The sequence below is a fragment of the Oncorhynchus masou genome, chromosome 27 (assembly GCF_036934945.1).
Source record: "Oncorhynchus masou masou isolate Uvic2021 chromosome 27, UVic_Omas_1.1, whole genome shotgun sequence".
NCBI lineage: Eukaryota > Metazoa > Chordata > Actinopteri > Salmoniformes > Salmonidae > Oncorhynchus > Oncorhynchus masou.
In genome coordinates, this window is record NC_088238.1 from 15406550 (window position 1) to 15425842 (window position 19293).

Below are 19293 nucleotides of genomic sequence, written 5' to 3' on the forward strand. Positions count from 1 at the left end.
CAAAAACATCCATCATTCTGTATGAACAAGGCATTTGAGAATGCAATCCTTGTCACAGCTCATCATCTCTCATATTACATCATGATCATAGCTCGATCTACCATCAGTGTCCAATAACTATGCACTCAGTCAATGTTCAAATGTTCATAGTTCAATGTTAGATGAGCAATCAGCATCCCATAACTACGCACCATAATAGGCATCCCATAACTAGTCATCAATCAATGTTCAAATAGTTCAGTCACAGACATGACATAAACACCTTAACTAAATGTACACTTTAAAACATTTCCCTTGGGAAAAGTCCAGTGAGCTTCGATATGGCTGTACTTAAAATTGGGTAATTGTTCAGCTGACATGGAATACTCCATCAACCCAATGATTTCTGCTTAATGTAAAACAATTTTGAACTTAAATATTGAAGTTTGCCTTTGCAACACAGATAGCTGAGTTGATCAAACAAGAGAGTATAATTTGCTGAGACTGACAACTTCAGAATACTCCGTTGGCTGAAAATACATGTCTCATTAACATATTTCCCAGTGTGCCACCACTTATCAATGTTGATTTCTCCTGTAGGGTTGTGATTCGTTGAGGTTAAATGAAAAGCAACAGAGTTGGTTTCCTTCCCTGTTTTGGCAGCCTCCCTGAATGTCCATCCGACACTCTAAAATGTAGATGACTGTCTTTAGCAAATTCTCTTCTAACCAGTGATAAACAAATGATTCACCAGATGTGTCAGTTGTTTTAGATCTGATCAAATGCCACTTGTCAAAACAACAGGGTTCTTGGCGCATATGCAGTTTGTCACAACTCAGACTGAAGGTGGCTCCCCTTCCCTTTCGGGTGGCGCTCTGCGGTAGTTGTCGCAGACCTACTAGCTGCCACTGATTATTTTCTCCCCCCCCTGTGTTTATTGAGTACACCTGTTTTGAGATGATTGTAATTGGTGAGGCTTTGTTAGTCAGCCGGCCTGTTTCTTTGTGCGGGATTGATTATTGTAACCCTGGTGTTTGCGCGTGTTCGTGTATTTAGTGCTAGACTGTTTTCGTTCCCTGTGTCTGGGGCATTTTGTTTGAGCACCCGAAAGTGGGGTGGCCATGGTTCACCGTTTGTGCATTATAGAAGCACTTTATTGAACTCTCTGCTTTCCTGCGCCTGATTTCACCCTCACGACACCCAGGACCTTACAAAGTTGATAAAGTGTCAATGACACCGCTTGGGACTCTAGTTTGTGAGCTAGGCAGGCTACTGCCTGGGAAGGTAAATCTCTCAGAAGTAGAGATGGGGAGGGGGGGTAGGTTGACCTCCGGTCTCCCCACTGGTAGCCAGAGGTAGGGGGAGTTGGGGAATCTATCAAATAGAACACCTCTAACTTTGTACAGTACTAATGCAATTAGTGGTGAAATTGTGTGTTTCTTGTTTGAAGTGCAATAATCCGGTACTCTTATAAGTGTGTTATTCTATATATTTGTGTGATACAGGATTTGTGCAATTTATCTTTATTTGTGTGGTTTTTGTTAGAAATAGGGTAATAGTGGAACAACTCAAGTCTCTTTTTAATTTGTATTTATACACTACAATTTGTTTCTATTGGTCTTTGCTACTTCTTTTTGAAATGTATAGTTTTACATGTTATGATTTATTTGTGCTCCAAATGTCTGAATAAAAAATTAGTTAGAGCAGTATGGTGTTTTTGGGGGGGAATTGAACGGGAGGTTCGCCAAGGGAGCCATACAAGCTCGAACCGTCACTGTATACAGACATCTGTAAGGTCCCTCAGTCAAGTATTACATTTCAAGCACAGATTCAACTATACAGACCAGAGAGCTTTACAAAAGCCTCAAAGGAGGGTAGTGATTGATAACTGGGTAACAATGTCAAATCAGATATTGAATATCTTTAATTTAACATTTATGTAATTCAAATATAGGACAAAACACATGACGAGAGACACCACAACACTATATAGAGACCTAAGACAACAATAGCATGGCAGCAGCACAGCATGGTACAAACATTATTGGGCAGACAACAGCACAAGGGGCAAGAAGGTAGAGACAACGATACATCACATGAAGCAGCCACAACTGTTAGTAAGAGTGTCCATGATTGAGTCCTTGAATGAGGAAAATGAAGCATGGTCACAATAATTATGCTGTGGATGATGTTTTAAACCACCCAGACACAAAAGATTCATTCCTCCTTCTGAGCTGCAGGACAGGAAGGAAACTGGTTAGTAATTTTAAAACAGCTAGAGTTCAATGGCTGTGATGGGAGAAAACTGAGGATGGATCAACAACATTGTAGTGACACCACAATAATGACCTGAATTACAGAGTAAAAACAGCTATAAAATGTACAGAACAAAATATGACAAAACATGCATATGTATGCAACAAGGCAACAAACTGAACACAGCAACTGAATACACCTTTTGGCCTAAATGCAAAGCCTTACGTTTGGGGAAAATCCAACACAACACATCACTGAGTAACTGCCTCCTTATTAAAGCATGGTGGTGGCTGCATCATGGTATGGGTATGCTTGACATTGGCAAAGACTGGGGAGTTTTTCAGGATGAAAAGAAACAGGATGAAGCTAAGTACAGGAAAAATCCTAGAGGGCAACCTGATCAGTCTGCTTCACACCAGACACCGGGAGACGAATTCACCTTTCAACAGGACTAAGACAAATCTACACTGATTGGTTAATGTCACGGTCGTCAAAAGGAGGAGACCAAGGCGCAGCGTGGTAAGTGAACATAACTCTTTAATTAAAGAGAGACCACTGAACAGAACTAAACAACAAAATGTGAGGCAATATGGCTAGTGCAGAACAGGCAACTAAACATAGAATAACAACCTACAAAATACCCAAGGAATATGGCTACCAAAATATGGTCCCCAATCAGAGACAACGATAAACACCTGCCTCTGATTGAGAACAAATCTAGGCAACCATAGACATATAAACACCTAGACTAGATAACCCCTGGACATATAAAAACCCTAGACAATACAAAAACTAAATAAACCACCCTTGTCACATTCTGAACAAAAGAATGATCTTTGTCATCAGGTGACAATAACACAACCCTTCTCTCTGACGGACACCCTCAAGTCTTTGTTAAACAGGTGGAACAGGAAGCCATCATTGGTGAAAGGTATGTGCAGGGCTATAAAAGCTCAAAGTCTTGCAAGGGGACAATTGAAGTCTGGGGTACAACCAAACGTATACTATAGATCTACAGAGACATCATGAGAGTCACTGCAGCCGTCCTATTGGTCCTCTGTCTCCTGGCCATCAGTCACGGTAAGTTACCATCATCTGAATCATGCTTGCTCAATATGGAGTTGATGAAGTTTGCTCCATAATGTCATCCTCCTTGTTGTCTGTGTGCTCTACTCATGTCTTTGTCTCCATAGCCTGGGACTGTCAGGAGGTAGTGGCTATCAAGAATCTGATGCAGATTGATGCAGGACTGGGACAAGTGGTTGCTACGGACACAAGTCAAATCCCCTACTACCTGGTAGGTGATGAATGGATCCGCCTGCCTGGTTCCCTGAAGCATATCACTGTAGGACCAGCAGGGATCTGGGGTGTCAACAAGGCAGACTCAATCTACAAGTATGTGGCCGGTAACTGGATGCAAGCTGCAGGTTAGTGGAGAGAATTACTCAATATTTATCCAGAGGACATCTTCTTCTTAGCTTTCCTGATACCATCAGGGTGTTGAAAACATTTTAAATTGTAACTTGTAGATCATTTGGCAGTACTCACAGATATGTGCTCCTTATTTGCTTGTCCGTCTGTCTGTCTTTGTGGTCTTCAGGCCTTCTGAAACAGTTGGATGCTGGGGGCAACCAGTTTATTGTGGGGGCCAACATGGACGATACTCCATTCTGTCTGACAAGTAGTGCCACAGTTGGCTACAAGGGTCCAGGCTCACCTCTTCCATGGACAGGATTGCCAGGAGCTGTGAAGTACTACAGTTGTGGACCCTTTGGGTGCTGGGCAGTCAACAAGAATGATGATATCTACTTAATGAGTGTAAGATCAGGGAAAGAGTGTGAGAGCTGGAGCAGAGTAGTAGAGGATGGAGGGTGTCAGTTATTCTAAAACTGTTTCATATTATATATGTTGAAATTGTCCTAAAACCCTGATTGAATCTGTTTTCCAGCTGAATCAAGACTGCCAAAACAACGGGTGGAGTCACATTGACGGCAAGCTTTCCATGATTGAGGTGGCAACTGATGGTCGTGTCTTTGGGGTCAACTCTGCGGGTAGTGTTTATACCAGGTAAGGTTACTACTGAACTATGTGTATAATAATGGTATACATTTAATTATAATTATTATCCTTACTGTACATGCCTTGTGAAGCTCTTTACACAACAACTAAAATACTGTAGATACATAAATAAAATCAGTCAAATATGATCAGATCTGAACTTATAGGACTTATAAAGACATGTGTAGACATTGTACAATGAAGTATGTAAGAGTGGGATGTCCTATGAAGCTACAGTTTGGGATAAAAACAACAACTTCCCAGACACCCCATCACTTGTTTTGGTAAACAGCTGAGGAATGTAGTTAGAGAAATATAACCACTCTCAAATTCATACATGGAGCTACGGATGCAAAGACAGATCTATTATTTGTTTAAAAAAAAAACATGTAACATTTGTTTGTTTACAATAACATTGTTTACAAACAATTGAGTAAAAGCTTTTTTAGCTGTGGTTGAATAAAGCTCAAGAGGAAGAAGTTATATTCTTCAAAAATCTATGGCTATATTCAATTATTACAGTCCAAAAATGGATGTACTTAAAAAAATGGATAAGCTTTAAAACATGAACCCCAACCCTTTCTTCAACACAGAGACGGCATCACAGCCAGTAAACCAGAGGGTACTGGATGGAGCAATATCCCAATGTGCATGCGCATGGGCCACGTGACCTATGACCTGGGCCGTCTTTGGGTCGTCTCCAAGTCTGGAGTCACCATGGTGTGCACACCTTAGCCTCTCCTCTGCATCTGATGGCCGTTCGGGATCTGTCTAAAGTTCACTTGCTCACTCATTGATCTCTCTTTCTGGAACAGCCTTCTGCTTGAGAATGCCCAACATTAGTTCATAAGAATCCTTCATTCTAAAACCTACTACTCTAACTATACTTTTCAGTACTTTATCTCTGTCAATAGTAATCACTGATCTTAATGATCTTGCTTCAGAGGTTATTCATAGAGATGGATGGAATCCTTTTCAATGCTTATTATCTCATTATATAATAATTTCCCACAAAAATAAAGCATTCAGTTGGAAGCTATTGTAATTTCCGTGTCTCTTTGTTTTCATATTGAACAGGGGGATTTTAGTTGCTCTGCAGTGACGATTTTAGCATGTACATCTTGGTGGGGCAAACTCAACAAATTGTTTTAGATACATTCCAGCAAAGCCACTACACAACACAACATTAAACCAGTGGTGGAAAAAGTACTTCATTGTCATACTTGAGTAAAAGTAAAGATACCTTATTAGAAAATTACTCAAGTGAAAGTCACCAAGTAAAATACTACTTGATTAAGAGTTGAAAAGTATTTGGTTTGAAATATAGTAATACAAGTAAATGGAATTGCTAAAAATGTACATAAGTATCAAAAGTAAAAATTCCTTATTTTAAGTAAACACAATAAAACAAATTGACAGATCACTAGGGGAATACCCTAACACTAGTGATTTCACCAGATCAGAGGCAGTAGGGAGGTGAGGGAGTAAGGTGCCTCACTAGGACGAGGTAGGTGCAAGAGTCTAGAACAGGAGAGCACTGAGGTCCAAATAGTAAAATATTTATTTGGAAGTCCAAAACGCAACAAAACTGGTCAGGAAACAAATCCAATGATGGCGCCCAACAAAACAGAAATTTGAAGTGACAACCGGAGGGGAAAAAAAACAATCTACTCCTAAATAAATCACAACGGCACAGACGACCGTTGGAATAGCCTGTGGCACAATCTAGCACAGGCACCGAACAAACACAGATATTCCCGCACAAAATAACAGCAGGCAATGAGTTTAATAAACCCACATAAATTAACTCGATAGAACACAGGTGTCAGAAACAGACAGACCCAAACAAAAAAAAAAAAATGGATTGGTGGAAGCTAGTAGGCCGGCATCGACGACCACCGAGCACCTCCCGAACAGGAAGAGGAGCCACCTTCAGTGGAAGTCGTGACAATGACAAGGGATGTTCTCTAAGGGTGTGAATCGAACCGTTTACTTTTGGGTGCAAGGGAAAATGTATGGAGTAAAAAGTACATTGTTTTTTTTAGGAATGTAGTGAAGTAAAAGTACAAGTTGGCAAAAATATAAATAGTAAAGTAAAGTACAGATACCCCAAAAATTACTTAAGTACCGGTAGTACATTAAAGTACATTACACCACTGCATTAAACAATCAATTAATTGCAGTATAAGGGTGACAGACAGTGCCCACATACTGTTAGGGCCCACATAAAGCTATCCAGACAGCAGAGCTTTCCTTTCTGCACCATGGAGTGAATCCTTACCACCACTACACCTGACTATCAGCGGAGCCTGGCAACCTGGTCTCAGAGTAATTAGTATTATTCTGTACGTAAATCCGAGACCACTATTTAGTATGATATGTTACATTTCGTATGGGATGTATTCATTTGTGGATGTCCATTACCATTTTCATACGATATGTTACAAATTATAAATTGTATTATATGTTACGAACTTGCAAAACTTACAATATGTTACATAACCTGTTTAGGTGGCTAACGTTAGCTAGCTGGCTAATGTTAGATAGGCTAGGTTAGGGATTAAGTTTAGAAGTTAGGTTAAAGGGTTAAGGTTAGGGGAAGGGTTAGTTAAAAGGTTTAAGGTTAGGGGAAGGGTTAGCTAACATGTTAAGCAGTTGTGAAGTACCTAATAAATAGTAAGTAGTTGAAGTTGCTAATTAGCTAAATTGCTAAAGCTAGCCGTGATGAGATTCAAACACGTTATACACCCACCCATCCACCCAGACTTTAGTAATCATGTGTCATACCAAACCTAACATATCATACTAATTTGAGTGTCCCAGACTTACGTTTATGAGACCAGGCTGAGCATTGTCTGGCAGCAATACAGTTAATTCGGCATAATTTACTGCATTTCATAAAAACAGCTGATATGGCAGACTTGCTTAAATAAATATGGTTTCTACGGATTCCTTGTGGATTTGTGTAACTTGATAAGAATCACATTCTCCTTCAATAATAACATATGCCGACATGAGTTTAGACTTTTGAACCATACACGAACATTATTATATTTATGTTCAGTAAATTCACAATGTTTGTTCTGATCATTAGCAAACGAGCTGCGACGAGGTAGGCCTATTCATTTAGTACTTTCAAAATGGACTCCGACAGAAATTCAGATGTTATTTCAGATAAATTCAGCAATGTGATGAGGCCTAAACTTTACTCTTCATTAAATCACCACAGACACACATTGAGAGAGAGAGAGAGAGAGAGAGATTCATGAGGATTCACTTTTATGTGAAATATACCGACTCACAGACAGTGCATTGAGCAAACAAAACAATCATCGCAAAATCAACTGGAATTACATGGAGAAAAATACCTGAGCTAATTATAATACACAAAGTAAGCAAAACAATTAAATGCACAATTCCAACATTACCTAAAATAATGAACAAGATACTAATGAGATAGACCTATATATACAATATAACAATGGAGATGTACAAAATATGGCTTAAGGGAAACATTTGTGGATAAGAGGGAAGCAAGCATTCTGATTATGACATTAATCAGCGAGTTTAAATGGAATTAGTTGATATGCCTATTTGTTTCAGCCCTTTTGAAATGGACAGAAACAGAATAGGCTGTTCTTACTGTATTCCCCCTATACACCAAGTCAGAATAGTAAGATAAATAACAGGGACGCAGACAATAAAAGCTCTTACAATATTCAATAATGACAGTTCTCTAAAACTGGCTATTGGCTATAGGTGCACCACCGTCAGTTTACATAAGGAAGGTGGCGTGGCAGTCCCTCTTGTAGGCAAACTTTGTCATCATCAAACTTGGTCATTAAAGTCTGGCATTCTCTGGATGAAGTCATGCTGGATTAATGCATGACCAATGATTTCAACCTTTTCTGGCCCATAATGTTGCATGTGAATGTTTATCCTTTTAAGCTTGATAATGAGACCCTTTCAGACAGATGTTTTCAATCCTTTAAACCAGACTTGGACCACACACCCTCTCCACCGAATAGCAGGCATGGGAAGCAAAATAGTGATTGCTTTGCGGCACTTGCAGCAAATTGTTGAATTTGTGATTTCTGACTTGTGTAATGTTTATGTCCAATGGCCGATGAGCACAGAGATGTTTCATTTATAATGTATCTTCATATGATAAGGATTGAAAAGGATTTCCCAGTACATTGGCAATGTGATTCATAAAGATGACTTCTTGTCTAGCTAGCTAGCATGCTACGGTATAACGTGTTTTGAAAGTCATTTATATCTGAACCGAACATAGACATCTATGACTGGTTCAGATTTAGGTTTGGACCGGACTAAAAACCAACTTCTGTGGACATAGAAATCAAGTCCGGTCCAGACAGGACCAAAAAAGGTGTCCAAAAGGGTCGGCATTTATCCGTGTTTACTGGGGTGTAGCCTTCAGTGTCACCTGAAATTGCGTTTTATGAATGGCCATCTATATGGTAGGCCTACCATTGTGAAACACCAAAAAAGAACATCAGGTCCAACAGGACCAAAAAAGACGTCCAGAGGACATTGGCGTCGGAATGTGCTTACTGGAGTGTACTGGTACTGGAGTACCATGTAGGCCATCAAATGATTTTATTAATAATGTGTTAGAGCCACCGTTTGTATAACAGGCTGTTGTGTCATACATTTTATCTCCTGCCTGTAGGCCACAGAAAAGGCTACATACTATTTCTACCATATACTATATCCAGGTACGGGATCAAGCGCGTGCACCAACATTTTTTATGGGCTTAATCATAGAATTACATATACAGTCTCTAAGAATCTCTGTGGGCCTATATTTCTAATATTTTTAACTTATATGTTTAACAAATATGTTACCTTTTACTGTGGCATAAACACAACAAATCAAGATGTTTTCATCTGATTGTCAAACTATAATTTCAAAGGGCTCCTTTATAGGTCAGCCACACACATTTATCCACTTGCAAGATATTTCCAGCTTCCAAATAGTGGTGAGTGGAAAGAGACATCTTTTTCACAAAACAACAAAAAGTTTCATGTCAAATTTGGCTACTGTCAGTAGGGAAGAATTTATGCGTCCACTGCTGTTGCCGCGCGTTTCGGTGCCGGCCGCTCAGCTCTGCCTTGGCAAAATGTCCATGTTCTCGTTGAACCACATCGTATTTGAGTGTAGGCTATACCATTATTTTTCAAGTTAATTCGTCATTCATTTGTCATGCCTCTAACATGCGGTAATCATGAAAAGTTGTGTAACAGCCTAGAGTTTTTGTGAATGGCTCATGTCTCACCCTGGCTCTATCTGCTACATGATTTATGTTGGTGGAGCGTCACAGCGATGCCAACAGAGGTGCCGCTGGGAATGAACAAGCAAAATATTTTGTACCCCTGCCTTATCACAGGGCGGCACCAGCGCTCCCCTTAAAAGCCCATATGCCACTGGTTGAGAGAAATTGTCATGGTTTTTGGGCAGAATTATGCCTGCATAGACAGCCTCATAATCCTGCCTAATGAGCGGGCCGGCCCTGCTTAGAGGGTAGGTACAGGGTAAGACTGCTGTAAAATAAAGCTGTACACAATTAAGACAAGCACACCACTCAGAGAGAAGTTTATTTCATGAAAAATAAAGCAGTATTTATTTGTAGCTGAAATAATTACAATCAGACTTTAAAACATTTTTGGGAGAAGAACCGTTTTCAGGACGTCACGCCCTGGTCTTAGTATTTTGTGTTTTCTTTCTTTATTTGGTCAGGCCAGGGTGTGACATGGGTTTTGGTATGTGGTGTGTTTTTGTCTTGGGGTTTTTCACAGGTATTGGGATTGAAGCTTAGTGGGGTTTTCTAGCTTAGTCTATGGCTGTCTGAAGTGGTTCTCAATCAGAGGCAGGTGTTTATTGTTGTCTCTGATTGGAAACCATATTTAGGCAGCCATATTCTTTGACTGTGTCGTGGGTGATTGTCCTTTTTGTATTTTATTTATTATTATTATTTTTTTGTATTTTTTATTTTTTTTGTCATCCTTGTTACTGTCTATGTGTTAGTTTACACCAGTTTAGGCTGTTTCGGTTTTCACGTTACGTTTATTGTTTTGTATTGATTCGTGTTTCCTTTGTGTTTTATTAAACATGAATCTCAATAGCCATGCCGCATTTTGGTCCGACTCTCCTTCACCTATAGAAAACCGTTACACAGGATCCGCCCTGGTCTCACAACTACTGTTCTAGCTCAGCCCCCGTTAATCACACAGGCTAATGATTGGTCTCAATGGATGTAGAATAAATAGACCAATGCAATGTAGCTCAAACACACATTTTTTCAAAGGGGTTGGAAGCACTATATCACAGAAATGATCATGTGGGATTCAAGGCATTTTGAAAAGATGTACCCAACCTCTTTCTTCAATACAGAGTCAGCATCACAGCCAGTAAACCAGAGGGCACTGGATGGAGCAATGTCTCAATGTGTAGGGATTGACGGTGCCTTTAGGGGCAAGTGAACTGAGCAGTCACTCAAGTTAAGCCTGCTCTGAGGTAGCCCCACCGCTCTGAGGTAGCCCCACTGCTCTGAGGTAGCACCACTGCTCTGAGGTAGCCCCACCGCTCTGAGGTCGCCCCACTGCTCTGAGGTCGCCCCACTGCTCTGAGGTAGCCCCACTGCTCTGAGGTAGCCCCACTGCTCTGAGGTAGCACCACTGCTCTGAGGTAGCCCCACCGCTCTGAGGTCGCCCCACCGCTCTGAGGTAGCCTCACCGCTCTGAGGTAGCCTCACCGCTCTGAGGTAGCCTCACTGCTCTGAGGTAGCCCCACCGCTCTGAGGTCGCCCCACTGCTCTGAGGTAGCACCACTGCTCTGAGGTAGCCCCACTGCTCTGAGGTAGCCCCACTGCTCTGAGGTAGCCCCACTGCTCTGAGGTAGCCCCACTGCTCTGAGGTATTCCCACTGCTCTGACATAAACCCCACCGCTCTGAGGTAGCCCCACCGCTCTGAGGTAGCCTCACTGCTCTGAGGTAGCACCACTGCTCTGAGGTCGCCCCACCGCTCTGAGGTCGCCCCACTGCTCTTAGGTCGCCCCACTGCTCTGAGGTCGCCCCACTGCTCTGAGGTAGCACCACTGCTCTGAGGTAGCACCACTGCTCTGAGGTAGCCCCACTGCTCTGAGGTAGCCCCACTGCTCTGAGGTATTCCCACTGCTCTGACATAAACCCCACCGCTCTGAGGTAGCCCCACTGCTCTGAGGTAGCCTCACTGCTCTGAGGTAGCACCACTGCTCTGAGGTAGCCCCACCGCTCTGAGGTAGCACCACCGCTCTGAGGTAGCACCACTGCTCTGAGGTAGCCCCACTGCTCTGAGGTAGCCCCACTGCTCTGAGGTAGCCCCACTGCTCTGAAGTAGCCCCACTGCTCTGAGGTAGCCCCACTGCTCTGAGGTAGCCCCACTGCTCTGAGGTAGCCCCATTGCTCTGAGGTATTCCCACTGCTCTGACATAAACCCCACTGGTCTGAGGTAGCCCCACTGGTCTGAGGTAGCCCCACTGCTCTGAGGTAGCCCCACTGCTCTGAGGTAGCCCCACTGCTCTGAGGTAGCACCACTGCTCTGAGGTAGCACCACTGCTCTGAGGTAGCTCCACTGCTCTGAGGTAGCACCACAGCTCATTTACATTTTCGGGGAAGTGATCCAATCTTCAGGTAACCAAAAAAATACTCCTGACTTGCCCGATGGGCAAGTGCCTTTCAGGTTTTAATGTAAATCCCTGATGTGCATGAAGCACGTGACCTACGACCTGGGTCGTCTATGGGTCATCTCCACGTCTGGAATAATAGCGGGCAGAAACATCCATCATTCTGTATGAACAAGGCATTTGAGAATGCAATCCTTGTCATAGCTCATCATCTCTCATATTACATCATGATCATAGCTCGATCTACCATCAGTGTCCAATAACTAGGCACTCAGTCAATGTTCAAATGTTCATAGTTCAATGTTAGATGAGCAATCAGCATCCCATAACTAGTCATTAATCAATGTTCAAATAAACATAAACACCTTACCTAAATGTACACTTGAAAACATTTCACTTGGAAAAAGTCCAGTAAGCTTCGATATGGCTGTAAATTGGGTAATTGTTCAGCTGACATGGAATTCTCCATCAACCCAATGATTTCTGCTCAATGTAAAACAATTATGGACTTAAATATTGAAGTTTGCCTTTGCAACACAAATAGCTGAGTTGATCAAACAAGAGAGTATAATTTGCTGAGACTGACAACTTCAGAATACTCTGTTGGCTGAAATTACATGTCTCATTAACATATTTCCCAGTGTGCCACCACTGAAATAACAGACAAGTCTTGTCAATGTTGATATCCCCTGTAGGGTTGTGATTCATTGTGGTTAAATAAAAAGCAACAGATTTGGTTTCCCTCCCTGTTTCGGCAGCCTCCCTGAATCTCCATCCGACACTCTAAAATGTAGATGACTGTTTTTATCAAATTCTCTTCTTACCAGTGATAAACAAATGATTCACCAGATCTGTCAGTTGTGTTCGATCTGATCAAATGCCACTTGTCAAAACAACAGGGTTCGTGGCGCATATGCAGTTGATAATGTGTTAAAATACAAGTCATCTGAGTACGTTAGCTTTTCAATGGATCACAAACTGTTTCTGCATATTGACGATTGAAAAAATAACAATAATTGTACTATAAATGGAACTAACAGAAATCGTGAAAACAGGTTTATCCTGTCTAGACTAGTGAGATTGTTGTATCTGTTTATCTGGTCTGTGGTTACAGGTTTCATAGAAGCCGCAGTCTTGTCGTGCTTGGAGAAATAGTTATAACATTCCATTCTATTTCAACATGATACTGACACAAGAGATTGACAAAACAGCGTTGTGTTTCACTTTAAGTTGCAGCAGTATCAGTTAAGTAGCAGGGCAGTATCAGTTAGGTAGCAAGGCAGTAGCAGTTAGGTAGCAGAGCAGTAGCAGTTAGGTAGTGGGGCAGTAGCAGTTAGGTAGTGGGGCAGTAGCAGTTAGGTAGCAGGGCAGTAGCAGTTAGGTAGGGGGGCAGCAGCAGTTAGGTAGGGGGCAGCAGCAGTTAGGTAGGGGGCAGCAGCAGTTAGGTAGTGGGGCAGTAGCAGTTAGGTAGGGGGCAGCAGCAGTTAGGTAGCAGGACAGTAGCAATTAGGTAGCAGGGCAGTAGCAGTTAGGTAGAGGGGCAGTAGCAGTTAGGTAGCAGGGCAGTAGCAGTTAGGTAGAGGGGCAGTAGCAGTTATGTAGTGGGGCAGTAGCAGTTAGGTAGTGTGGCAGCAGCAGTTAGGTAGTGGGGCAGTAGTAGTTAGGTAGCAGGGCAGTAGCAGTTAGGTAGAGGGGCAGCTGCAGTTAGGTAGCAGGGCAGTAGCAGTTAGGTAGGGTGGCAGTAGTAGTTAGGTAGTGGGGCAGTAGTAGTTAGGTAGTGTGGCAGCAGCAGTTAGGTAGTGGGGCAGTAGTAGTTAGGTAGTGGGGCAGTAGTAGTTAGGTAGGGTGGCAGCAGCAGTTAGGTAGTGGGGCAGTAGTAGTTAGGTAGTGGGACAGTAGTAGTTAGGTAGTGGGGCAGTAGCAGTTAGGTAGGGTGGCAGTAGTAGTTAGGTAGTGGGGCAGTAGCAGTTAGGTAGGGTGGCAGTAGTAGTTAGGTAGTGGGGCAACAGCAGTTAGGTAGGGTGGCAGTAGTAGTTAGGTAGGGTGGCAGTAGTAGTTAGGTAGTGGGGCAACAGCAGTTAGGTAGGGGGCAGTAGCAGTTAGGTAGGGTGGCAGTAGTAGTTAGGTAGTGGGGCAACAGCAGTTAGGTAGGGTGGCAGTAGTAGTTAGGTAGTGGGGCAGTAGCAGTTAGGTAGGGTGGCAGTAGTAGTTAGGTAGTGGGGCAGTAGTAGTTAGTTAGTGGGGCAGCAGCAGTTAGGTAGTGGGGCAGCTGCAGTTAGGTAGGGTGGCAGTAGTAGTTAGGTAGTGGGGCAGTAGCAGTTAGGTAGTGGGGCAGTAGCAGTTAGGTAGGGGGACAGTAGAAGTTAGGTAGGGGGACAGTAGCAGTTTGGTAGGGTGGCAGTAGTGGTTAGGTAGTGGGGCAGTAGCAGTTAGGTAGTGGGGCAGTAGCAGTTAGGTAGTGGGGCAGTAGCAGTTAGGTAGTGGGGCAGTAGCAGTTAGGTAGTGGGGCAGTAGCAGTTAGGTAGTGGAGCAGTAGCAGTTAGTTAGTGGAGCAGTAGCAGTTAGTTAGTGGGGCAGTAGCAGTTAGGTAGGGGGACAGTAGCAGTTTGGTAGTGGGGCAGTAGCAGTTAGGTAGGGTGACAGCAGCAGTTAGGTACTGGGGCAGTAGCAGTTAGGTAGTGGAGCAGTAGCAGTTAGGTAGGGGGACAGTAGCAGTTTGGTAGGGTGGCAGTAGTGGTTAGGTAGTGGGGCAGTAGCAGTTAGGTAGTGGGGCAGCAGCAGTTAGGTAGTGGGGCAGTAGCAGTTTGGTAGTGGGGCAGTAGCAGTTAGGTAGTGGGGCAGTAGCAGTTAGGTAGGGTGGCAGTAGTAGTTAGGTAGTGGGGCAGTAGTAGTTAGTTAGTGGGGCAGTAGCAGTTAGGTAGGGGGACAGTAGCAGTTTGGTAGTGGGGCAGTAGCAGTTAGGTAGGGTGACAGCAGCAGTTAGGTACTGGGGCAGTAGCAGTTAGGTAGTGGAGCAGTAGCAGTTAGGTAGGGGGACAGTAGCAGTTTGGTAGGGTGGCAGTAGTGGTTAGGTAGTGGGGCAGTAGCAGTTAGGTAGTGGGGCAGTAGCAGTTAGGTAGGGTGGCAGTAGTAGTTAGGTAGTGGGGCAGTAGCAGTTAGGTAGAGGGGCAGTAGCAGTTAGGTAGCAGGGCAGTAGCAGTTAGGTAGGGTGGCAGTAGTAGTTAGGTAGTGGGGCAGTAGTAGTTAGGTAGTGTGGCAGCAGCAGTTAGGTAGTGGGGCAGTAGTAGTTAGGTAGTGGGGCAGTAGTAGTTAGGTAGGGTGGCAGCAGCAGTTAGGTAGTGGGGCAGTAGTAGTTAGGTAGTGGGACAGTAGTAGTTAGGTAGTGTGGCAGTAGTAGTTAGGTAGTGGGGCAGTAGCAGTTAGGTAGGGTGGCAGTAGTAGTTAGGTAGTGGGGCAGTAGCAGTTAGGTAGGGTGGCAGTAGTAGTTAGGTAGTGGGGCAACAGCAGTTAGGTAGGGTGGCAGTAGTAGTTAGGTAGGGTGGCAGTAGCAGTTAGGTAGTGGGGCAACAGCAGGTAGGTAGGGGGCAGTAGCAGTTAGGTAGGGTGGCAGTAGTAGTTAGGTAGTGGGGCAACAGCAGTTAGGTAGGGTGGCAGTAGTAGTTAGGTAGTGGGGCAGTAGCAGTTAGGTAGGGTGGCAGTAGTAGTTAGGTAGTGGGGCAGTAGTAGTTAGTTAGTGGGGCAGCAGCAGTTAGGTAGTGGGGCAGCTGCAGTTAGGTAGGGTGGCAGTAGTAGTTAGGTAGGGTGGCAGTAGTAGTTAGGTAGTGGGGCAGTAGTAGTTAGGTAGTGTGGCAGCAGCAGTTAGGTAGTGGGGCAGTAGTAGTTAGGTAGTGGGGCAGTAGTAGTTAGGTAGGGTGGCAGCAGCAGTTAGGTAGTGGGGCAGTAGTAGTTAGGTAGTGGGACAGTAGTAGTTAGGTAGTGTGGCAGTAGTAGTTAGGTAGTGGGGCAGTAGCAGTTAGGTAGGGTGGCAGTAGTAGTTAGGTAGTGGGGCAGTAGCAGTTAGGTAGGGGGACAGTAGCAGTTAGGTAGGGTGGCAGTAGTAGTTAGGTAGTGGGGCAACAGCAGTTAGGTAGGGTGGCAGTAGTAGTTAGGTAGTGGGGCAGTAGCAGTTAGGTAGGGTGGCAGTAGTAGTTAGGTAGTGGGGCAGTAGTAGTTAGGTAGTGTGGCAGCAGCAGTTAGGTAGTGGGGCAGTAGTAGTTAGGTAGTGGGGCAGTAGTAGTTAGGTAGGGTGGCAGCAGCAGTTAGGTAGTGGGGCAGTAGTAGTTAGGTAGTGGGACAGTAGTAGTTAGGTAGTGTGGCAGTAGTAGTTAGGTAGTGGGGCAGTAGCAGTTAGGTAGGGTGGCAGTAGTAGTTAGGTAGTGGGGCAGTAGCAGTTAGGTAGGGTGGCAGTAGTAGTTAGGTAGTGGGGCAACAGCAGTTAGGTAGGGTGGCAGTAGTAGTTAGGTAGTGGGACAGTAGTAGTTAGGTAGTGTGGCAGTAGTAGTTAGGTAGTGGGGCAGTAGCAGTTAGGTAGGGTGGCAGTAGTAGTTAGGTAGTGGGGCAGTAGTAGTTAGTTAGTGGGGCAGCAGCAGTTAGGTAGTGGGGCAGCTGCAGTTAGGTAGGGTGGCAGTAGTAGTTAGGTAGGGTGGCAGTAGTAGTTAGGTAGTGGGGCAGTAGTAGTTAGGTAGTGTGGCAGCAGCAGTTAGGTAGTGGGGCAGTAGTAGTTAGGTAGTGGGGCAGTAGTAGTTAGGTAGGGTGGCAGCAGCAGTTAGGTAGTGGGGCAGTAGTAGTTAGGTAGTGGGACAGTAGTAGTTAGGTAGTGTGGCAGTAGTAGTTAGGTAGTGGGGCAGTAGCAGTTAGGTAGGGTGGCAGTAGTAGTTAGGTAGTGGGGCAGTAGCAGTTAGGTAGGGTGGCAGTAGTAGTTAGGTAGTGGGGCAACAGCAGTTAGGTAGGGTGGCAGTAGTAGTTAGGTAGGGTGGCAGTAGTAGTTAGGTAGTGGGGCAACAGCAGTTAGGTAGGGGGCAGTAGCAGTTAGGTAGGGTGGCAGTAGTAGTTAGGTAGTGGGGCAACAGCAGTTAGGTAGGGTGGCAGTAGTAGTTAGGTAGTGGGGCAGTAGCAGTTAGGTAGGGTGGCAGTAGTAGTTAGGTAGTGGGGCAGTAGTAGTTAGTTAGTGGGGCAGCAGCAGTTAGGTAGTGGGGCAGCTGCAGTTAGGTAGGGTGGCAGTAGTAGTTAGGTAGTGGGGCAGTAGCAGTTAGGTAGTGGGGCAGTAGCAGTTAGGTAGGGGGACAGTAGAAGTTAGGTAGGGGGACAGTAGCAGTTTGGTAGGGTGGCAGTAGTGGTTAGGTAGTGGGGCAGTAGCAGTTAGGTAGTGGGGCAGTAGCAGTTAGGTAGTGGGGCAGTAGCAGTTAGGTAGTGGGGCAGTAGCAGTTAGGTAGTGGAGCAGTAGCAGTTAGGTAGTGGGGCAGTAGCAGTTAGTTAGTGGAGCAGTAGCAGTTAGTTAGTGGGGCAGTAGCAGTTAGGTAGGGGGACAGTAGCAGTTTGGTAGTGGGGCAGTAGCAGTTAGGTAGGGTGACAGCAGCAGTTAGGTACTGGGGCAGTAGCAGTTAGGTAGTGGAGCAGTAGCAGTTAGGTAGGGGGACAGTAGCAGTTTGGTAGGGTGGCAGTAGTGGTTAGGTAGTGGGGCAGTAGCAGTTAGGTAGTGGGGCAGCAGCAGTTAGGTAGTGGGGCAGTAGCAGTTTGGTAGTGGGGCAGTAGCAGTTAGGTAGTGGGGCAGTAGCAGTTAGGTAGGGTGGCAGTAGTAGTTAGGTAGTGGGGCAGTAGTAGTTAGTTAGTGGGGCAGTAGCAGTTAGGTAGGGGACAGTAGCAGTTTGGTAGTGGGGCAGTAGCAGTTAGGTAGGGTGACAGCAGCAGTTAGGTACTGGGGCAGTAGCAGTTAGGTAGGGGGACAGTAGCAGTTTGGTAGGGTGGCAGTAGTGGTTAGGTAGTGGGGCAGTAGCAGTTAGGTAGTGGGGCAGTAGCAGTTAGGTAGGGTGGCAGTAGTAGTTAGGTAGTGGGGCAGTAGCAGTTAGGTAGAGGGGCAGTAGCAGTTAGGTAGCAGGGCAGTAGCAGTTAGGTAGGGTGGCAGTAGTAGTTAGGTAGTGGGGCAGTAGTAGTTAGGTAGTGTGGCAGCAGCAGGTAGGTAGTGGGGCAGTAGTAGTTAGGTAGTGGGGCAGTAGTAGTTAGGTAGGGTGGCAGCAGCAGTTAGGTAGTGGGGCAGTAGTAGTTAGGTAGTGGGACAGTAGTAGTTAGGTAGTGTGGCAGTAGTAGTTAGGTAGTGGGGCAGTAGCAGTTAGGTAGGGTGGCAGTAGTAGTTAGGTAGTGGGGCAGTAGCAGTTAGGTAGGGTGGCAGTAGTAGTTAGGTAGTGTTAGGTAGCAACAGCAGTTAGGTAGGGTGGCAGTAGTAGTTAGGTAGGGTGGCAGTAGTAGTTAGGTAGTGGGGCAACAGCAGTTAGGTAGGGGGCAGTAGCAGTTAGGTAGGGTGGCAGTAGTAGTTAGGTAGTGGGGCAACAGCAGTTAGGTAGGGTGGCAGTAGTAGTTAGGTAGTGGGGCAGTAGTAGTTAGTTAGTGGGGCAGCAGCAGTTAGGTAGTGGGGCAGCTGCAGTTAGGTAGGGTGGCAGTAGTAGTTAGGTAGTGGGGCAGTAGTAGTTAGTTAGTGGGGCAGCAGCAGTTAGGTAGTGGGGCAGCTGCAGTTAGGTAGGGTGGCAGTAGTAGTTAGGTAGTGGGGCAGTAGCAGTTTGGTAGTGGGGCAGTAGCAGTTAGGTAGGGTGACAGCAGCAGTTAGGTACTGGGGCAGTAGCAGTTAGGTAGTGGAGCAGTAGCAGTTAGGTAGGGGGACAGTAGCAGTTTGGTAGGGTGGCAGTAGTGGTTAGGTAGTGGGGCAGTAGCAGTTAGGTAGTGGGGCAGCAGCAGTTAGGTAGTGGGGCAGTAGCAGTTTGGTAGTGGGGCAGTAGCAGTTAGGTAGTGGGGCAGTAGCAGTTAGGTAGGGTGGCAGTAGTAGTTAGGTAGTGGGGCAGTAGTAGTTAGTTAGTGGGGCAGTAGCAGTTAGGTAGGGGGACAGTAGCAGTTTGGTAGTGGGGCAGTAGCAGTTAGGTAGGGTGACAGCAGCAGTTAGGTAGTGGGGCAGTAGCAGTTAGGTAGTGGAGCAGTAGCAGTTAGGTAGGGGGACAGTAGCAGTTTGGTAGGGTGGCAGTAGTGGTTAGGTAGTGGGGCAGTAGCAGTTAGGTAGTGGGGCAGTAGCAGT

The 19293-nt window shown here is 45.0% G+C and overlaps 1 protein-coding gene across 1 annotated transcript; it reads left to right on the forward strand.

The window, feature by feature from the left end:
* The first annotated feature begins 3091 nt into the window (after nt 1–3091).
* Nucleotides 3092–5309, forward strand: LOC135515276 (fish-egg lectin-like). Its single transcript, XM_064938971.1, has 5 exons — nt 3092–3315; nt 3429–3662; nt 3836–4053; nt 4184–4302; nt 4887–5309. The coding sequence occupies exons 1-5, from the start codon at nt 3261–3263 to the stop codon at nt 5026–5028; spliced, it is 768 nt and encodes a 255-aa protein (XP_064795043.1). The 5' UTR covers nt 3092–3260; the 3' UTR covers nt 5029–5309.
* Nucleotides 5310–19293: the final 13984 nt, after the last annotated feature.